General features: G+C 49.8%; 1 protein-coding gene across 1 annotated transcript in view; it reads right to left on the bottom strand.

Annotated features, from left to right (window-relative positions):
* The window catches only part of LOC115132510 (uncharacterized), a 153,024-nt gene that overhangs the window by 19,384 nt on the left and 114,366 nt on the right, over positions 1 to 19,274 (bottom strand). Inside the window, exons 17-19 of the mRNA XM_065021095.1 lie at positions 17,097 to 17,258; positions 13,580 to 16,731; positions 13,099 to 13,348 (exon numbers count right to left, since the gene is read on the bottom strand). Of these exons, the coding sequence (XP_064877167.1) occupies positions 13,099 to 13,348; positions 13,580 to 16,731; positions 17,097 to 17,258 (3,564 nt within the window). The remainder of the gene's footprint in view (positions 1 to 13,098; positions 13,349 to 13,579; positions 16,732 to 17,096; positions 17,259 to 19,274) is intronic.

The raw sequence follows: 19,274 nt of genomic DNA on the forward strand, positions 1-19,274 counted from the left end.
GCTGAACAGCTTCTACCCCCAAGCCATAAGACTGCTGAACAGCTTCTACCCTCAAGCCATAAGACTGCTGAACAGCTTTTACCTCCAAGCCATAAGACTACTGATCAGCTTCTACCCCCAAGCCATAAGACTGCTGAACAGCTTCTACCCTCAAGCCATAAGACTGCTGAACAGCTTCTACCTCCAAGCCATAAGACTGCTGAACAGCTTCTACCCCCAAGCCATAAGACTGCTGAACAGCTTCTACCCCCAAGCCATAAGACTGCTGAACAGCTTCTACCCCCAAGCCATAAGACTGCTGAACAGCTTCTACCCCAAGCCATAAGACTGCTGAACAGCTTCTGCCCCCAAGCCATAAGACTGCTGAACAGCTTCTACCCCCAAGCCATAAGACTGCTGAACAGCTTCTACCCCCAAGCCATAAGACTGCTGAACAGCTTCTACCTCCAAGCCATAAGACTGCTGAACAGCTTCTACCCCCAAGCCATAAGACTGCTGAACAGCTTCTACCCCAAGCCATAAGACTGCTGAACAGCTTCTACCCCCAAGCCATAAGACTGCTGAACAGCTTCTACCTCCAAGCCATAAGACTGCTGAACAGCTTCTACCCCCAAGCCATAAGACTGCTGAACAGCTTCTACCCCCAAGCCATAAGACTGCTGAACAGCTTCTACCCCAAGCCATAAGACTGCTGAACAGCTTCTACCCCCAAGCCATAAGACTGCTGAACAGCTTCTACCCCCGAGCCATAAGACTGCTGAACAGCTTCTACCTCCAAGCCATAAGACTGCTGAACAGCTTCTACCCCCAAGCCATAAGACTGCTGAACAGCTTCTACCCTCAAGTCATAAGACTGCTGAACAGCTTTTACCTCCAAGCCATAAGACTACTGATCAGCTTCTACCCCCAAGCCATAAGACTGCTGAACAGCTTCTACCCTCAAGCCATAAGACTGCTGAACAGCTTCTACCTCCAAGCCATAAGACTGCTGTACAGCTTCTACCCCCAAGCCATAAGACTGCTGAACAGCTTCTACCCCCAAGCCATAAGACTGCTGAACAGCTTCTACCCCCAAGCCATAAGCCTGCTGAACAGTTTCTACCCCCAAGCCATAAGACTGCTGAACAGCTTCTACCCCAAGCCATAAGACTGCTGAACAGCTTCTACCCCCAAGCCATAAGACTGCTGAACAGCTTCTACCCCAAGCCATAAGACTGCTGAACAGCTTCTACCTCCAAGCCATAAGACTGCTGAACAGCTTCTACCCCCAAGCCATAAGACTGCTGAACAGCTTCTACCCTCAAGCCATAAGACTGCTGAACAGCTTCTACCTCCAAGCCATAAGACTGCTGAACAGCTTCTACCCCAAGCCATAAGACTGCTGAACAGCTTCTACCCCCAAGCCATAAGACTGCTGAACAGCTTCTGCCCTCAAGCCATAAGACTGCTGAACAGCTTCTACCCCCAAGCCATAAGACTGCTGAACAGCTTCTACCCTCAAGCCATAAGACTGCTGAACAGCTTCTACCCCCAAGCCATAAGACTGCTGAACAGCTTCTACCCCAAGCCATAAGACTGCTGAACAGCTTCTACCCCCAAGCCATAAGACTGCTGAACAGCTTCTACCCTCAAGCCATAAGACTGCTGAACAGCTTCTACCCCCAAGCCATAAGACTGCTGAACAGCTTCTACCCTCAAGCCATAAGACTGCTGAACAGCTTTTACCCCCAAGCCATAAGACTGCTGAACAGCTTCTACCCCAAGCTATAAGACTGCTGAACAGCTTATACCCTCAAGCCATAAGACTACTGAACAGCTTCTACCCTCAAGCCATAAGACTGCTGAACAGCTTCTACCTCCAAGCCATAAGACTACTGAACAGCTTCTACCCTCAAGCCATAAGACTGCTGAACAGCTTCTACCTCCAAGCCATAAGACTGCTGAACAGCTTCTACCTCCAAGCCATAAGACTACTGAACAGCTTCTACCCTCAAGCCATAAGACTGCTGAACAGCTTCTACCTCCAAGCCATAAGACTACTGAACAGCTTCTACCCCAAGCTTTAAGACTGCTGAACAGCTTCTACCCTCAAGCCATAAGACTGCTGAACAGCTTCTACCTCCAAGCCATAAGACTACTGAACAGCTTCTACCCTCAAGCCATAAGACTGCTGAACAGCTTCTACCTCAAGCCATAAGACTACTGATCAGCTTCTACCCCCAAGCCATAAGACTGCTGAACAGCTTCTACCCTCAAGCCATAAGACTGCTGAACAGCTTCTACCCCAAGCCATAAGACTGCTGAACAGCTTCTACCCCAAGCTATAAGACTGCTGAACAGCTTATACCCTCAAGCCATAAGACTACTGAACAGCTTCTACCCCCAAGCCATAAGACTGCTGAACAGCTTCTACCTCCAAGCCATAAGACTACTGACCAGCTTCTACCCTCAAGCCATAAGACTGCTGAACAGCTTCTACCTCCAAGCCATAAGACTACTGAACAGCTTCTACCCCCAAGCCATAAGACTGCTGAACAGCTTCTACCCCCAAGCCATAAGACTGCTGAACAGCTTCTACCCCCAAGCCATAAGACTGCTGAACAGCTTCTACCCCAAGCCATAAGACTGCTGAACAGCTTCTACCCCCAAGCCATAAGACTGCTGAACAGCTTCTACCCCCAAGCCATAAGACTGCTGAACAGCTTCTACCCCAAGCCATAAGACTGCTGAACAGCTTCTACCTCCAAGCCATAAGACTGCTGAACAGCTTCTACCCCAAGCCATAAGACTGCTGAACAGCTTCTACCCCCAAGCCATAAGACTGCTGAACAGCTTCTACCCCCAAGCCATAAGACTGCTGAACAGCTTCTACCCTCAAGCCATAAGACTGCTGAACAGCTTATACCCTCAAGCCATAAGACTGCTGAACAGCTTCTACCTCCAAGCCATAAGACTGTTGAACAGCTTCTACCTCCAAGCCTTAAGACTGCTGAACAGCTTCTACCCCCAAGCCATAAGACTGCTGAACAGCTTCTACCCCCAAGCTATAAGACTGCTGAACAGCTTCTACCCCCAAGCCATAAGACTGCTGAACAGCTTCTACCTCCAAGCCATAAGACTGCTGAACAGCTTCTACCCCCAAGCCATAAGACTGCTGAACAGCTTCTACCTCCAAGCCATAAGACTACTGAACAGCTTCTACCCCCAAGCCATAAGACTGCTGAACAGCTTCTACCCCAAGCCATAAGACTGCTGAACAGCTTCTACCCCAAGCCATAAGACTGCTGAACAGCTTCTACCCCCAAGCCATAAGACTGCTGAACAGCTTCTACCCCAAGCCATAAGACTGCTGAACAGCTTCTACCCCCAAGCCATAAGACTGCTGAACAGCTTCTACCCCCAAGCCATAAGACTGCTGAACAGCTTCTACCCCAAGCCATAAGACTGCTGAACAGCTTCTACCCCCAAGCCATAAGACTGCTGAACAGCTTCTACCCCCAAGCCATAAGACTGCTGAACAGCTTCTACCCCCAAGCCATAAGACTGCTGAACAGCTTCTACCCCCAAGCCATAAGACTGCTGAACAGCTTCTACCCTCAAGCCATAAGACTGCTGAACAGCTTCTACCTCCAAGCCATAAGACTGCTGAACAGCTTCTACCCCCAAGCCATAAGACTGCTGAACAGCTTCTACCCCCAAGCCATAAGACTGCTGAACAGCTTCTACCCCAAGCCATAAGACTGCTGAACAGCTTCTACCCTCAAGCCATAAGACTGCTGAACAGCTTCTACCCCCAAGCCATAAGACTGCTGAACAGCTTCTACCCTCAAGCCATAAGACTGCTGAACAGCTTTTACCCCCAAGCCATAAGACTGCTGAACAGCTTCTACCCCCAAGCTATAAGACTGCTGAACAGCTTATACCCTCAAGCCATAAGACTACTGAACAGCTTCTACCCTCAAGCCATAAGACTGCTGAACAGCTTCTACCTCCAAGCCATAAGACTACTGAACAGCTTCTACCCTCAAGCCATAAGACTGCTGAACAGCTTCTACCTCCAAGCCATAAGACTGCTGAACAGCTTCTACCTCCAAGCCATAAGACTACTGAACAGCTTCTACCCTCAAGCCATAAGACTGCTGAACAGCTTCTACCTCCAAGCCATAAGACTACTGAACAGCTTCTACCCCAAGCTTTAAGACTGCTGAACAGCTTCTACCCTCAAGCCATAAGACTGCTGAACAGCTTCTACCTCCAAGCCATAAGACTACTGAACAGCTTCTACCCTCAAGCCATAAGACTGCTGAACAGCTTCTACCTCCAAGCCATAAGACTACTGATCAGCTTCTACCCCCAAGCCATACGACTGCTGAACAGCTTCTACCCTCAAGCCATAAGACTGCTGAACAGCTTCTACCCCCAAGCCATAAGACTGCTGAACAGCTTCTACCCCCAAGCTATAAGACTGCTGAACAGCTTATACCCTCAAGCCATAAGACTACTGAACAGCTTCTACCCCCAAGCCATAAGACTGCTGAACAGCTTCTACCTCCAAGCCATAAGACTACTGACCAGCTTCTACCCTCAAGCCATAAGACTGCTGAACAGCTTCTACCTCCAAGCCATAAGACTACTGAACAGCTTCTACCCCCAAGCCATAAGACTGCTGAACAGCTTCTACCCCCAAGCCATAAGACTGCTGAACAGCTTCTACCCCCAAGCCATAAGACTGCTGAACAGCTTCTACCCCAAGCCATAAGACTGCTGAACAGCTTCTACCCCCAAGCCATAAGACTGCTGAACAGCTTCTACCCCAAGCCATAAGACTGCTGAACAGCTTCTACCCCCAAGCCATAAGACTGCTGAACAGCTTCTACCTCCAAGCCATAAGACTGCTGAACAGCTTCTACCCCCAAGCCATAAGACTGCTGAACAGCTTCTACCCCCAAGCCATAAGACTGCTGAACAGCTTCTACCCCCAAGCCATAAGACTGCTGAACAGCTTCTACCCTCAAGCCATAAGACTGCTGAACAGCTTATACCCTCAAGCCATAAGACTGCTGAACAGCTTCTACCTCCAAGCCATAAGACTGTTGAACAGCTTCTACCTCCAAGCCTTAAGACTGCTGAACAGCTTCTACCCCCAAGCCATAAGACTGCTGAACAGCTTCTACCCCCAAGCTATAAGACTGCTGAACAGCTTCTACCCCCAAGCCATAAGACTGCTGAACAGCTTCTACCTCCAAGCCATAAGACTGCTGAACAGCTTCTACCCCCAAGCCATAAGACTGCTGAACAGCTTCTACCTCCAAGCCATAAGACTACTGAACAGCTTCTACCCCCAAGCCATAAGACTGCTGAACAGCTTCTACCCCCAAGCCATAAGACTGCTGAACAGCTTCTACCCCCAAGCCATAAGACTGCTGAACAGCTTCTACCCCCAAGCCATAAGACTGCTGAACAGCTTCTACCCCCAAGCCATAAGACTGCTGAACAGCTTCTACCCCAAGCCATAAGACTGCTGAACAGCTTCTACCCCAAGCCATAAGACTGCTGAACAGCTTCTACCCCAAGCCATAAGACTGCTGAACAGCTTCTACCTCCAAGCCATAAGACTGCTGAACAGCTTCTACCCCAAGCCATAAGACTGCTGAACAGCTTCTACCCCAAGCCATAAGACTGCTGAACAGCTTCTACCCCCAAGCCATAAGACTGCTGAACAGCTTCTACCCCAAGCCATAAGACTGCTGAACAGCTTCTACCCTCAAGCCATAAGACTGCTGAACAGCTTCTACCTCCAAGCCATAAGACTGCTGAACAGCTTCTACCCCCAAGCCATAAGACTGCTGAACAGCTTCTACCCCCAAGCCATAAGATGCTGAACAGCTTCTACCCCCAAGCCATAAGACTGCTGAACAGCTTCTACCCCCAAGCCATAAGACTGCTGAACAGCTTCTACCTCCAAGCCATAAGACTGCTGAACAGCTTCTACCCCCAAGCCATAAGACTGCTGAACAGCTTCTACCTCCAAGCCATAAGACTGCTGAACAGCTTCTACCCCCAAGCCATAAGACTGCTGAACAGCTTCTACCCCCAAGCCATAAGACTGCTGAACAGCTTCTACCCCCAAGCCATAAGACTGCTGAACAGCTTCTACCCCAAGCCATAAGACTGCTGAACAGCTTCTACCCCCAAGCCATAAGACTGCTGAACAGCTTCTACCCCCAAGCCATAAGACTGCTGAACAGCTTCTACCCCCAAGCCATAAGACTGCTGAACAGCTTCTACCCCCAAGCCATAAGACTGCTGAACAGCTTCTACCCCCAAGCCATAAGACTGCTGAACATCTTCTACCCCCAAGCCATAAGACTGCTAAACAGCTTCTACCCCCAAGCCATAAGACTGCTGAACAGCTTCTACCCCAAGCCATAAGACTGCTGAACAGCTTCTACCCCCAAGCCATAAGACTGCTGAACAGCTTCTACCCCCAAGCCATAAGACTGCTGAACAGCTTCTACCCCCAAGCCATAAGACTGCTGAACAGCTTCTACCCCCAAGCCATAAGACTGCTGAACAGCTTCTACCCCCAAGCCATAAGACTGCTGAACAGCTTCTACCCTCAAGCCATAAGACTGCTGAACAGCTTCTACCTCCAAGCCATAAGACTGCTGAACAGCTTCTACCCCAAGCCATAAGACTGCTGAACAGCTTCTACCCCCAAGCCATAAGACTGCTGAACAGCTTCTACCCTCAAGCCATAAGACTGCTGAACAGCTTCTACCCCAAGCCATAAGACTGCTGAACAGCTTCTACCCTCAAGCCATAAGACTGCTGAACAGCTTCTACCCCCCAAGCCATAAGACTGCTGAACATCTTCTACCCCAAGCCATAAGACTGCTGAACAGCTTCTACCCCCAAGCCATAAGACTGCTGAACAGCTTCTACCCCCAAGCCATAAGACTGCTGAACAGCTTCTACCCCCAAGCCATAAGACTGCTGAACAGCTTCTACCCCCAAGCCATAAGACTGCTGAACAGCTTCTACCCCCAAGCCATAAGACTGCTGAACAGCTTCTACCTCCAAGCCATAAGACTGCTGAACAGCTTCTACCCCCAAGCCATAAGACTGCTGAACAGCTTCTACCCCCAAGCCATAAGACTGCTGAACAGCTTCTACCCCCAAGCCATAAGACTGCTGAACAGCTTCTACCCCCAAGCCATAAGACTGCTGAACAGCTTCTGCCCCCAAGCCATAAGACTGCTGAACAGCTTCTACCCCCAAGCCATAAGACTGCTGAACAGCTTCTACCCCCAAGCCATAAGACTGCTGAACAGCTTCTACCCCCAAGCCATAAGACTGCTGAACAGCTTCTACCCCCAAGCCATAAGACTGCTGAACATCTTCTACCCCAAGCCATAAGACTGCTAAACAGCTTCTACCCCCAAGCCATAAGACTGCTGAACAGCTTCTACCCCCAAGCCATAAGACTGCTGAACAGCTTCTACCCCCAAGCCATAAGACTGCTGAACAGCTTCTACCCCCAAGCCATAAGACTGCTGAACAGCTTCTACCCCCAAGCCATAAGACTGCTGAACAGCTTCTACCCCCAAGCCATAAGACTGCTGAACAGCTTCTACCCCCAAGCCATAAGACTGCTGAACAGCTTCTACCCTCAAGCCATAAGACTGCTGAACAGCTTCTACCTCCAAGCCATAAGACTGCTGAACAGCTTCTACCCCCAAGCCATAAGACTGCTGAACAGCTTCTACCCCCAAGCCATAAGACTGCTGAACAGCTTCTACCCTCAAGCCATAAGACTGCTGAACAGCTTCTACCCCAAGCCATAAGACTGCTGAACAGCTTCTACCCTCAAGCCATAAGACTGCTGAACAGCTTCTACCCCCAAGCCATAAGACTGCTGAACAGCTTCTACCCCCAAGCCATAAGACTGCTGAACAGCTTCTACCCCCAAGCCATAAGACTGCTGAACAGCTTCTACCCCCAAGCCATAAGACTGCTGAACAGCTTCTACCCCCAAGCCATAAGACTGCTGAACAGCTTCTACCCCCAAGCCATAAGACTGCTGAACAGCTTCTACCCCAAGCCATAAGACTGCTGAACAGCTTCTACCCCCAAGCCATAAGACTGCTGAACAGCTTCTACCCCCAAGCCATAAGACTGCTGAACAGCTTCTACCCCCAAGCCATAAGACTGCTGAACAGCTTCTACCCTCAAGCCATAAGACTGCTGAACAGCTTCTACCTCCAAGCCATAAGACTGCTGAACAGCTTCTACCCCAAGCCATAAGACTGCTGAACAGCTTCTACCCCAAGCCATAAGACTGCTGAACAGCTTCTACCCTCAAGCCATAAGACTGCTGAACAGCTTCTACCCCCAAGCCATAAGACTGCTGAACAGCTTCTACCCTCAAGCCATAAGACTGCTGAACAGCTTCTACCCCCAAGCCATAAGACTGCTGAACAGCTTCTACCCCAAGCCATAAGACTGCTGAACAGCTTCTACCCCCAAGCCATAAGACTGCTGAACAGCTTCTAACCCCAAGCCATAAGACTGCTGAACAGCTTCTACCCCAAGCCATAAGACTGCTGAACAGCTTCTACCCCCAAGCCATAAGACTGCTGAACAGCTTCTACCCCCAAGCCATAAGACTGCTGAACAGCTTCTACCTCCAAGCCATAAGACTGCTGAACAGCTTCTACCCCCAAGCCATAAGACTGCTGAACAGCTTCTACCCCAAGCCATAAGACTGCTGAACAGCTTCTACCCCCAAGCCATAAGACTGCTGAACAGCTTCTACCCCCAAGCCATAAGACTGCTGAACAGCTTCTACCCTCAAGCCATAAGACTGCTGAACAGCTTATACCCTCAAGCCATAAGACTGCTGAACAGCTTCTACCTCCAAGCCATAAGACTGCTGAACAGCTTCTACCTCCAAGCCAAAAGACTGCTGAACAGCTTCTACCCCCAAGCCATAAGACTGCTGAACAGCTTCTACCCCCAAGCTATAAGACTGCTGAACAGCTTCTACCCCCAAGCCATAAGACTGCTGAACATCTTCTACCTCCAAGCCATAAGACTGCTGAACAGCTTCTACCCCCAAGCCATAAGACTGCTGAACAGCTTCTACCCTCAAGCCATAAGACTGCTGAACAGCTTCTACCTCCAAGCCATAAGACTGCTGAACAGCTTCTACCCCCAAGCCATAAGACTGCTGAACAGCTTCTACCCCCAAGCCATAAGACTGCTGAACAGCTTCTACCCCCAAGCCATAAGACTGCTGAACAGCTTCTACCTCCAAGCCATAAGACTGCTGAACAGCTTCTACCCTCAAGCCATAAGACTGCTGAACAGCTTCTACCTCCAAGCCATAAGACTGCTGAACAGCTTCTACCCCCAAGCCATAAGACTGCTGAACAGCTTCTACCCCCAAGCCATAAGACTGCTGAACAGCTTCTACCCCCAAGCCATAAGACTGCTGAACAGCTTCTACCCCCAAGCCATAAGACTGCTGAACAGCTTCTACCCCCAAGCCATAAGACTGCTGAACAGCTTCTACCCCCAAGCCATAAGACTGCTGAACAGCTTCTACCCCCAAGCCATAAGACTGCTGAACAGCTTCTACCCCCAAGCCATAAGACTGCTGAACAGCTTCTACCCCCAAGCCATAAGACTGCTGAACATCTTCTACCCCCAAGCCATAAGACTGCTAAACAGCTTCTACCCCAAGCCATAAGACTGCTGAACAGCTTCTACCCCCAAGCCATAAGACTGCTGAACAGCTTCTACCCCCAAGCCATAAGACAGCTGAACAGCTTCTACCCCCAAGCCATAAGACTGCTGAACAGCTTCTACCCCCAAGCCATAAGACTGCTGAACAGCTTCTACCCCCAAGCCATAAGACTGCTGAACAGCTTCTACCCCCAAGCCATAAGACTGCTGAACAGCTTCTACCCTCAAGCCATAAGACTGCTGAACAGCTTCTACCTCCAAGCCATAAGACTGCTGAACAGCTTCTACCCCCAAGCCATAAGACTGCTGAACAGCTTCTACCCCCAAGCCATAAGACTGCTGAACAGCTTCTACCCCAAGCCATAAGACTGCTGAACAGCTTCTACCCTCAAGCCATAAGACTGCTGAACAGCTTCTACCTCCAAGCCATAAGACTGCTGAACAGCTTCTACCCCCAAGCCATAAGACTGCTGAACAGCTTCTACCCCAAGCCATAAGACTGCTGAACAGCTTCTACCTCAAGCCATAAGACTGCTGAACAGCTTCTACCCCCAAGCCATAAGACTGCTGAACAGCTTCTACCCTCAAGCCATAAGACTGCTGAACAGCTTCTACCCCCAAGCCATAAGACTGCTGAACAGCTTCTACCCCCAAGCCATAAGACTGCTGAACAGCTTCTACCCCCAAGCCATAAGACTGCTGAACAGCTTCTACCCCCAAGCCATAAGACTGCTGAACAGCTTCTGCCCCCAAGCCATAAGACTGCTGAACAGCTTCTACCCCCAAGCCATAAGACTGCTGAACAGCTTCTACCCCCAAGCCATAAGACTGCTGAACAGCTTCTACCCCCAAGCCATAAGACTGCTGAACAGCTTCTACCCCCAAGCCATAAGACTGCTGAACAGCTTCTACCCCCAAGCCATAAGACTGCTGAACAGCTTCTACCCTCAAGCCATAAGACTGCTGAACAGCTTCTACCTCCAAGCCATAAGACTGCTGAACAGCTTCTACCCCCAAGCCATAAGACTGCTGAACAGCTTCTACCCCCAAGCCATAAGACTGCTGAACAGCTTCTACCCTCAAGCCATAAGACTGCTGAACAGCTTCTACCCCCAAGCCATAAGACTGCTGAACAGCTTCTACCCTCAAGCCATAAGACTGCTGAACAGCTTCTACCCCCAAGCCATAAGACTGCTGAACAGCTTCTACCCCAAGCCATAAGACTGCTGAACAGCTTCTACCCCAAGCCATAAGACTGCTGAACAGCTTCTACCCCCAAGCCATAAGACTGCTGAACAGCTTCTACCCCCAAGCCATAAGACTGCTGAACAGCTTCTACCCCCAAGCCATAAGACTGCTGAACAGCTTCTACCCCCAAGCCATAAGACTGCTGAACAGCTTCTACCTCCAAGCCATAAGACTGCTGAACAGCTTCTACCCCCAAGCCATAAGACTGCTGAACAGCTTCTACCCCAAGCCATAAGACTGCTGAACAGCTTCTACCTCCAAGCCATAAGACTGCTGAACAGCTTCTACCCCCAAGCCATAAGACTGCTGAACAGCTTCTACCCCCAAGCCATAAGACTGCTGAACAGCTTCTACCCCCAAGCCATAAGACTGCTGAACAGCTTCTACCCTCAAGCCATAAGACTGCTGAACAGCTTCTACCCCCAAGCCATAAGACTGCTGAACAGCTTCTACCCTCAAGCCATAAGACTGCTGAACAGCTTCTACCCCCAAGCCATAAGACTGCTGAACAGCTTCTACCCCCAAGCCATAAGACTGCTGAACAGCTTCTACCCCCAAGCCATAAGACTGCTGAACAGCTTCTACCCCCAAGCCATAAGACTGCTGAACAGCTTCTACCCCCAAGCCATAAGACTGCTGAACAGCTTCTACCCCCAAGCCATAAGACTGCTGAACAGCTTCTACCCCCAAGCCATAAGACTGCTGAACAGCTTCTACCCCCAAGCCATAAGACTGCTGAACAGCTTCTACCTCCAAGCCATAAGACTGCTGAACAGTAACTCAAATGGCCACCGGATTATTTACATTGACACCCCTCCTCTCCATTCATTTTTTTACACTGCTGCTACTCGCTGTTTATTATCTATGCATAGTCACTTCACCCCTACCTACATGTACAAATTACCTCAACTAACCTGTACCCCCACACATTGACTCAGTACCGGTGCCCCCTGTATATAGCCTGGTTATTGTTATTTTGTTACTTTTTATTATTACTTTTTATTTTAGTCTACTTGGTAAATATTTTCATAACTCTTTCTTGAACTGCACTGTTGGTTAAGGGCTTGTAAGTAAGCATTTCATGGTAAGGTCTACACTACACTTGTTGCATTCGGTGCATGTGACAAATAAAGTTTGATTTGATCCCCCCCATCTCGCTCTTTCTTCTCTCTGCTTTTCTACATTATTCTGGCCTAATGCAGGCTGAGGCAGGGTGAGTAACCCGCCTCATGCAGGCCCAGGCAGGGTGAGTAACCCCCCTCAGGCAGGGTGAGTAACCCCCCTCATGCAGGCCCAGGCAGGGTGAGTAACCCACCTCATGCAGGCCCAGGCAGGGTGAGTAACCCGCCTCATGCAGGCCCAGGCAGGGTGAGTAACCCCCCTCAGGCAGGGTGAGTAACCCCCCTCATGCAGGCCCAGGCAGGGTGAGTAACCCCCCTCATGCAGGCCCAGGCAGGGTGAGTAACCCCCCTCAGGCAGGGTGAGTAACCCCCCTCATGCAGGCCCAGGCAGGGTGAGTAACCCCCCTCATGCAGGCCCAGGCAGGGTGAGTAACCCCCCTCAGGCAGGGTAGGTAAACCCGCCTCATGCAGGCCCAGGCAGGGTGAGTAACCCGCCTCATGCAGGCCCAGGCAGGGTGAGTAACCACCCTCAGGCAGGGTGAGTAACCCCCCTCATGCAGGCCCAGGCAGGGTGAGTAACCCCCATCATGCAGGGTGAGTAAACCCCCTCATGCAGGCCCAGGCAGGGCCAGGGTGAGTAACGCCCGTCATGCAGGGTGAGTAAACCCCCTCATGCAGGCCCAGGCAGGGTGAGTAACCCCCCTCAGGCAGGGTGAGTAACCCCCCTCATGCAGGCCCAGGCAAAGTGAGTAACCCCCCTCAGGCAGGGTGAGTAACCCCCCCATGCAAACCATAAAGATTATGTTACACTAAACAGAATTACACTAAAGGTAAGTAGACAACATTTGTATTTTAGATAAATACCCCCACCAACAAACACCCCATTCAACCTCTCTTTCTCTCTCTCTCTCTCTCTCTCTCTCTCTCTCTCTCTCTCTCTCTCTCTCTCTCTTTCTCTCTCTCTCTATAAACACGCTACCTTGCTTGACTCTGGGCTTCTTGAACAAGCTGGCGGAGTGGCGCAGTTTGCACGCCCAGCTTTTGAATTTGCGAGTCCAGGATTTCTTGCTAACGGGATTTCTGATACTAGGACATGTCAGGTTTAGGCCAAAATATCCACCTCCTGCATTATGCTGTGGCAGTCCATGGCCCAGGGGGACGGGGTGCAGATTGGGGGGCCACGTAGTGACTTCTCCTGGGGTACTGGTGTCAGAGTGAGAGGGGGCAGCCTGGAGGGGATAGGTAACACAGCGATAAGGTAAGAGTGGCTGCAGCCATGGGGGTAATGGTAGAGACACTCAGAGAGAAAAGGAGAGATACTGAAATATCATAAGTACATTACAAGAACCATAGCATTGAAAAATACATGTATCTATCAATTTATAACAACAAGGCAATCAAAGCAGTGATCTTTACTAAATGTCAATCAAACACTATTCAGATATGTGCACCTCACTTACAAGAAAGGTGGGTTCTCCAGGGATAGGCGGTGGCCCGGCAGAGTCTCCATGTGGCGGGGCCAGGGGAGAGGAAGGGGGGGAGGTGGAGGAGAGAGACGGGGCGGGCTGCTGCTCCACCGGGCCTGTTGGAGGAGCCTCCTCCCCCACTCCTCTCCCCCTCTCCAGGTCAGGAGAGGTAGAGGAGGAGCGGGAGGTGGTGGAGGAGGTGGTGGAGGAGGAGGAATGAGGAGAGGTGTCTGAGGAGGAGGAGGCAGGAGTAGGGAAGGAGGAGAGATGGAGCGATTGCGGCTCCGAGGATTTGACCCCTCCTGACGATGTGGAGGCTGCTGACACTGCGGTGGGACCTGAGGTAGAAACCACAGCAGCTCCCCCCGTCACAGCTGCCCCACTACTATACTCCTGATACAACAAGTTCCTCAGCTTTTCGTCCAGAGTCTTAATGCGGTTGTCTACAAACTCGATTTTGGGAGGGCCCTCGCTGTCCGACTCGGCCACAGAGGATGGTTGGACCGGGGAGGGTGTCAGGGTGAGGGAGAGGGGGTGTAGGGGGGCATCGGAAGTTGTGTTAATGTTGAGGGGCAGAGTGGAGTCTGAGGAGTGGTGTAGAGGTGCAGAGTGACTGACTTTATCCTCGGTCACAATGGCCTCCCATGTAGACAGCTCCCACTCTGACTGTTGGAACGACGGCTGCTCCTGCTGGGGCACCTGATGCTTCTGCTGAGGGTTAACCTCTTGTTGTTGTTGTTGTTGATGAGCTTGCTGGTGTTGCACCAGTGCCATGTTTAGTAGCTGTACTGGTTGTTGTTGGACATACTGTTGGTTCACTGACTGGGCTAGCAGCGCAGGTTGCTGCTGTAACACATCTCCCTGTATGGCAGTTCCAGCCATAAAAGACTGTTGTTGTTGTTGTTGTTGTTGTTGGAACATTTCCTGTTGCTGCTGAATATCTAGTGCCTGTTCCAGACCTAACTGTTGCTGATGCAGTTGCTGCAGGTCAATCGCTGCCTGTTGCTGTTGTTGTTGTTGTGGTACCTGGTGTAGCTGTGGCTGTTGTTGTTGTGGTGGTAACTGGTGTAGCTGTGGCTGTTGTTGTTGTTGTTGTGGTAACTGGTGTAGCTGTGGCTGTTGTTGTGGTAACTGGTGTAGCTGTGGCTGTTGTTGTTCTTGTGGTAACTGGTGTAGCTGTGGCTGTGGCTGTTGTTGTGGTAACTGGTGTAGCTGTGGCTGTTGTTGTTGTTGTGGTAACTGGTGTAGCTGTGGCTGTTGTTGTGGTAACTGGTGTAGCTGTGGCTGTTGTTGTTCTTGTGGTAACTGGTGTAGCTGTGGCTGTGACTGTTGTTGTGGTAATTGGTGTAGCTGTGGCTGTTGTTGTTGTTGTGGTAACTGGTGTAGCTGTGGCTGTTGTTGTTGTGGTAATTGGTGTAGCTGTGGCTGTTGTTGTTGTGGTAACTGGTGTAGCTGTGGCTGTTGTTGTGGTGGTAACTGTTGTTGTTGTGGTGGTAACTGGTGTAGCTGTGGCTGTTGTGGTAACTGGTGTATCTGTGCCTGTTGTTGTTGTGGTAATTGGTGTAGCTGTGGCTGTTGTTGTTGTGGTAACTGGGGTAGCTGTGGCTGTTGTTGTTGTGGTGGTAACTGGTGTAGTTGTTGTGGTGGTGGTAACTGGTGTAGTTGTTGTTGTGGTGGTAACTGGTGTAGTTGTTGCTGTGGTGGTAACTGGTGTAGCTGTGGCTGTTGTTGTGGTGGTGGTAACTGGTGTAGTTGTTGTTGTGGTGGTAACTGGTGTAGCTGTGGCTGTTGAATGTGTAACTGTGTGTTGCACTGTGTGTTCTGCATTTGGACAGGCAGTTGATGTATCTGTTGTTGTAGTGCCAGTGGCAACATCTCTGTCTGTGGTTGCAGGGACATACACTGTTTTTGTAATGGCTTTGTCTGACTGAGCTGAGGCTGTAAATGTAGCTGAGACTGCTGCTGCTGCTGCTGTTGTTGTTGTTGTTGTTGCTGTGGCTGTAGTTGTTGCTGTTGCAGCATCTGCAATTGTTCAATAGATTTTTGCAATGCTTGTTGCTGCTGCTGATGCTGCAGTTGTATCTGCTCTTGGTACACTTGCTGTTGTTGCTGTACCTGTTGAAGTTGCACAGCCTGCAGGGTTTGTTGTTGTTGTTGCTGTTGCTGCTGCTGTACCAGTTGCATTGTCTGGAGCTGCTGTTGTAACTGGACCTGGGCCTGAGGCAGAGCTTGAGGCTGGGTTGCCATGCACTGAATCTGAGGCAGAGCTTGAGGCTGGGTTGCCATGCACTGAATCTGAGGCAGAGCTTGAGGCTGGGTTGCCATGCACTGAATCTGAGGCAGAGCTTGAGGCTGGGTTGCCATGCACTGAATCTGAGGCAGAGCTTGAGGCTGGGTTGCCATGCACTGAATCTGAGGCAGAGCTTGAGGCTGGGTTGCCATGCACTGAATCTGAGGCAGAGCTTGAGGCTGGGTTGCCATGCACTGAATCTGAGGCAGAGTGTTTTGCTGCTGCTCCAGAACTGCATGGCCGGCAGGAGGAGAGGCCATAGCTGTAGCCACAGCCACTGGAGGGTGGATGGAGCCGGTGGATGAGTGGCCCCCACCAGACACACACTGCCCTGGGGCTGCCACCATCACTACATCCCCCAGGCTTGGGCCTTGGCCCTGGCTCACCATGGAGCAGGTCAGAGCTTCAGTTAGACAGCCTGTGGTAGAGGGCGCAATGGTGGCAGAAGCAGCTACCATGGCAGGGACTGGGAGGTTGGTAGCGGTGTTTGGGACATGGGTTGGAATGGAGGATGTTGCTGTGGTTGTACTGGAAATTTGGTGGATGGAAGCCTGCAGGTCTAGACCAGCTGAGGCAGCAGGGACTGGGTGTAGGACTGAGGCAACAGCTCCACTAGTAGAAGCCAGGTCAGAAACACTTCTGTCAGAGGCAGCAGAGGCAGTCGTGTCAGGAGTGGGGGCAGCAGTGGCTGGGGGGGCAGACATGGAGGCAGGGGTAGAAATGGTAGAGACGCAGGTGGAGGCAGGGGGGGAGGAGGCAGAGGCCAGGGCACACAAGGTGGAGGTGGGGCAGATAGGAGGAGAGGAAACCATTTCAGCAAAGGAGGAGTCCGATCTCTGGGATCCTCCATCCCACTCTAGAGTATGTCGACCAATCAAAGCAGACCAGAGAGAGGAGGTACAGAGGGTTAGTTGGTGTTACTCAACAGACAGAACCAAACACAGCAGAATGTACCATCTTCACACTACTGAGCAGAGCCCAGCCGTACTACGCTGGCCTGGTTACGCTTCCACCCTAGTTGCTGGAACTGTGTTAGAAAATGTACATTTTCTGTACAGTGCAAAGCCCATTAATGGAGCAGGACACTAACTGCACAAGACAATTCAGAAAATATTTCAACCCCTACTGGTTTTCAGGAGGGCTTGGTAGTGTGAAAAGGGTATGACTGCCCAGTGTTAAATGACTGTTAGCCCAGGCCCAGGTGTCATCCTGTTACTGTACCTGGGTCAGTGTCTGTAGGCTGAGGCACCCTGACCTCGCCGGTCGAGAGAGGTGGAGGGGTTGACGCTCCTCCCTGGTTTGATGTGGAGTCTCTGTGTCTGATGGTCTGGTTGATGAAGAACCTCCATCTGCCCACCGGAGACGACTGAGGCGCCCCGTCCACTGGAACATAAAATAATATATAAAAAGGCCCACTTTAAACTAACTACAACTTTCAAGGTTTCATTAAACACTTTATAAAGCCTACATAGATGTTTTAGAAGTCATTCAGAATCATTCAGAATGTTTTTTTTCAAGGGAGGTTCTGAATCCACTGGCAGACAGAGAGAAATAACATAAAGAAGGTCCCACTTTAAACTAACTTCAACTTTCAAGGCTTCATCAACACTTCATAAAGCTGATAGCAGGGATAGGCAACTTTCAAGGCTTCATCAACACTTCATAAAGCTGATAGCAGGGATAGGCAACTTTCAATGCTTCATCAACACTTCATAAAGCTTATAGCAGGGATAGGCAACTTTCAAGGCTTCATCAACACTTCATAAAGCTGATAGCAGGGATAGGCAACTTCCAAGGCTTCATCAACACTTCATAAAGCTTATAGCAGGGATAGGCAACTTTCAAGGCTTCATCAACACTTCATAAAGCTGATAGCAGGGATAGGCAACTTTCAAGGCTTCATCAACACTTCATAAAGCTTATAGCAGGGATAGGCAACTTTCAAGGCTTCATCAACACTTCATAAAGCTGATAGCAGGGATAGGCAACTTTCAAGGCTTCATCAACACTTCATAAAGCTGATAGCAGGGATAGGCAACTTTCATCAACACTTCATAAAGGCTTCATCAAACACTTCATAAAGCTGATAGCAGGGATAGGCAACTTTCAATGCTTCATCAACACTTCATAAAGCTGATAGCAGGGATAGGCAACTTTCAAGGCTTCATCAACACTTCATAAAGCTGATAGCAGGGATAGGCAACTTTCAAGGCTTCATCAACACTTCATAAAGCTGATAGCAGGGATAGGCAACTTTCAAGGCTTCATCAACACTTCATAAAGCTGATAGCAGGGATAGGCAACTTTCAAGGCTTCATCAACACTTCATAAAGCTGATAGCAGGGATAGGCAACTTTCAAGGCTTCATCAACACTTCATAAAGCTGATAGCAGGGATAGGCAACTTTCAAGGCTTCAGGGATAGGCAACTTTCAAGGCTTCATCACACTTCATAAAGCTTATAGCAGGGATAGGCAACTTTCAAGGCTTCATCAACACTTCATAAAGCTGATAGCAGGCATAGGCAACTTTCAAGGCTTCATCAACACTTCATAAAGCTTATAGCAGGGATAGGCAACTTTCAAGGCTTCATCAACACTTCATAAAGCTTATAGCAGGGATAGGCAACTTTCAAGGCTTCATCAACACTTCATAAAACTTATAGCAGGGATAAGCAACTATCAAGGCTTCATCAACACTTCATAAAGCTGATAGCAGGGATAGGCAACTTTCAAGGCTTCATCAACACTTCATAAAGCTTATAGCAGGGATAGGCAACTTTCAAGGCTTCATCAACACTTCATAAAGCTGATAGCAGGGATAGGCAACTTTCAAGGCTTCATCAACACTTCATAAAGCTGATAGCAGGGATAGGCAACTTTCAAGGCTTCATCAACACTTCATAAAGCTGATAGCAGGGATAGGCAACTTTCAAGGCTTCATCAACACTTCATAAAGCTGATAGGCAGGGATCAACACTTCAAAAGCTTTCAGGGATAGGCTTCATCAACACTTCATAAAGCTGATAGCAGGGATAGGCAACTTTCAAGGCTTCATCAACACTTCATAAAGCTGATAGCAGGGATAGGCAACTTTCAAGGCTTCATCAACACTTCATAAAGCTGATAGCAGGGATAGGCAACTTTCAAGGCTTCATCAACACTTCATAAAGCTGATAGCAGGGATAGGCAACTTTCAAGGCTTCATCAACACTTCATAAAGCTGATAGCAGGGATAGGCAACTTTCAAGGCTTCATCAACACTTCATAAAGCTGATAGCAGGGATAGGCAACTTTCAAGGCTTCATCAACACTTCATAAAGCTGATAGCAGGGATAGGCAACTTTCAAGGCTTCATCAACACTTCATAAAGCTGATAGCAGGGATAGGCAACTTTCAAG

The sequence above is a fragment of the Oncorhynchus nerka genome, linkage group LG7 (assembly GCF_034236695.1).
Source record: "Oncorhynchus nerka isolate Pitt River linkage group LG7, Oner_Uvic_2.0, whole genome shotgun sequence".
NCBI classification, from domain to species: domain Eukaryota; kingdom Metazoa; phylum Chordata; class Actinopteri; order Salmoniformes; family Salmonidae; genus Oncorhynchus; species Oncorhynchus nerka.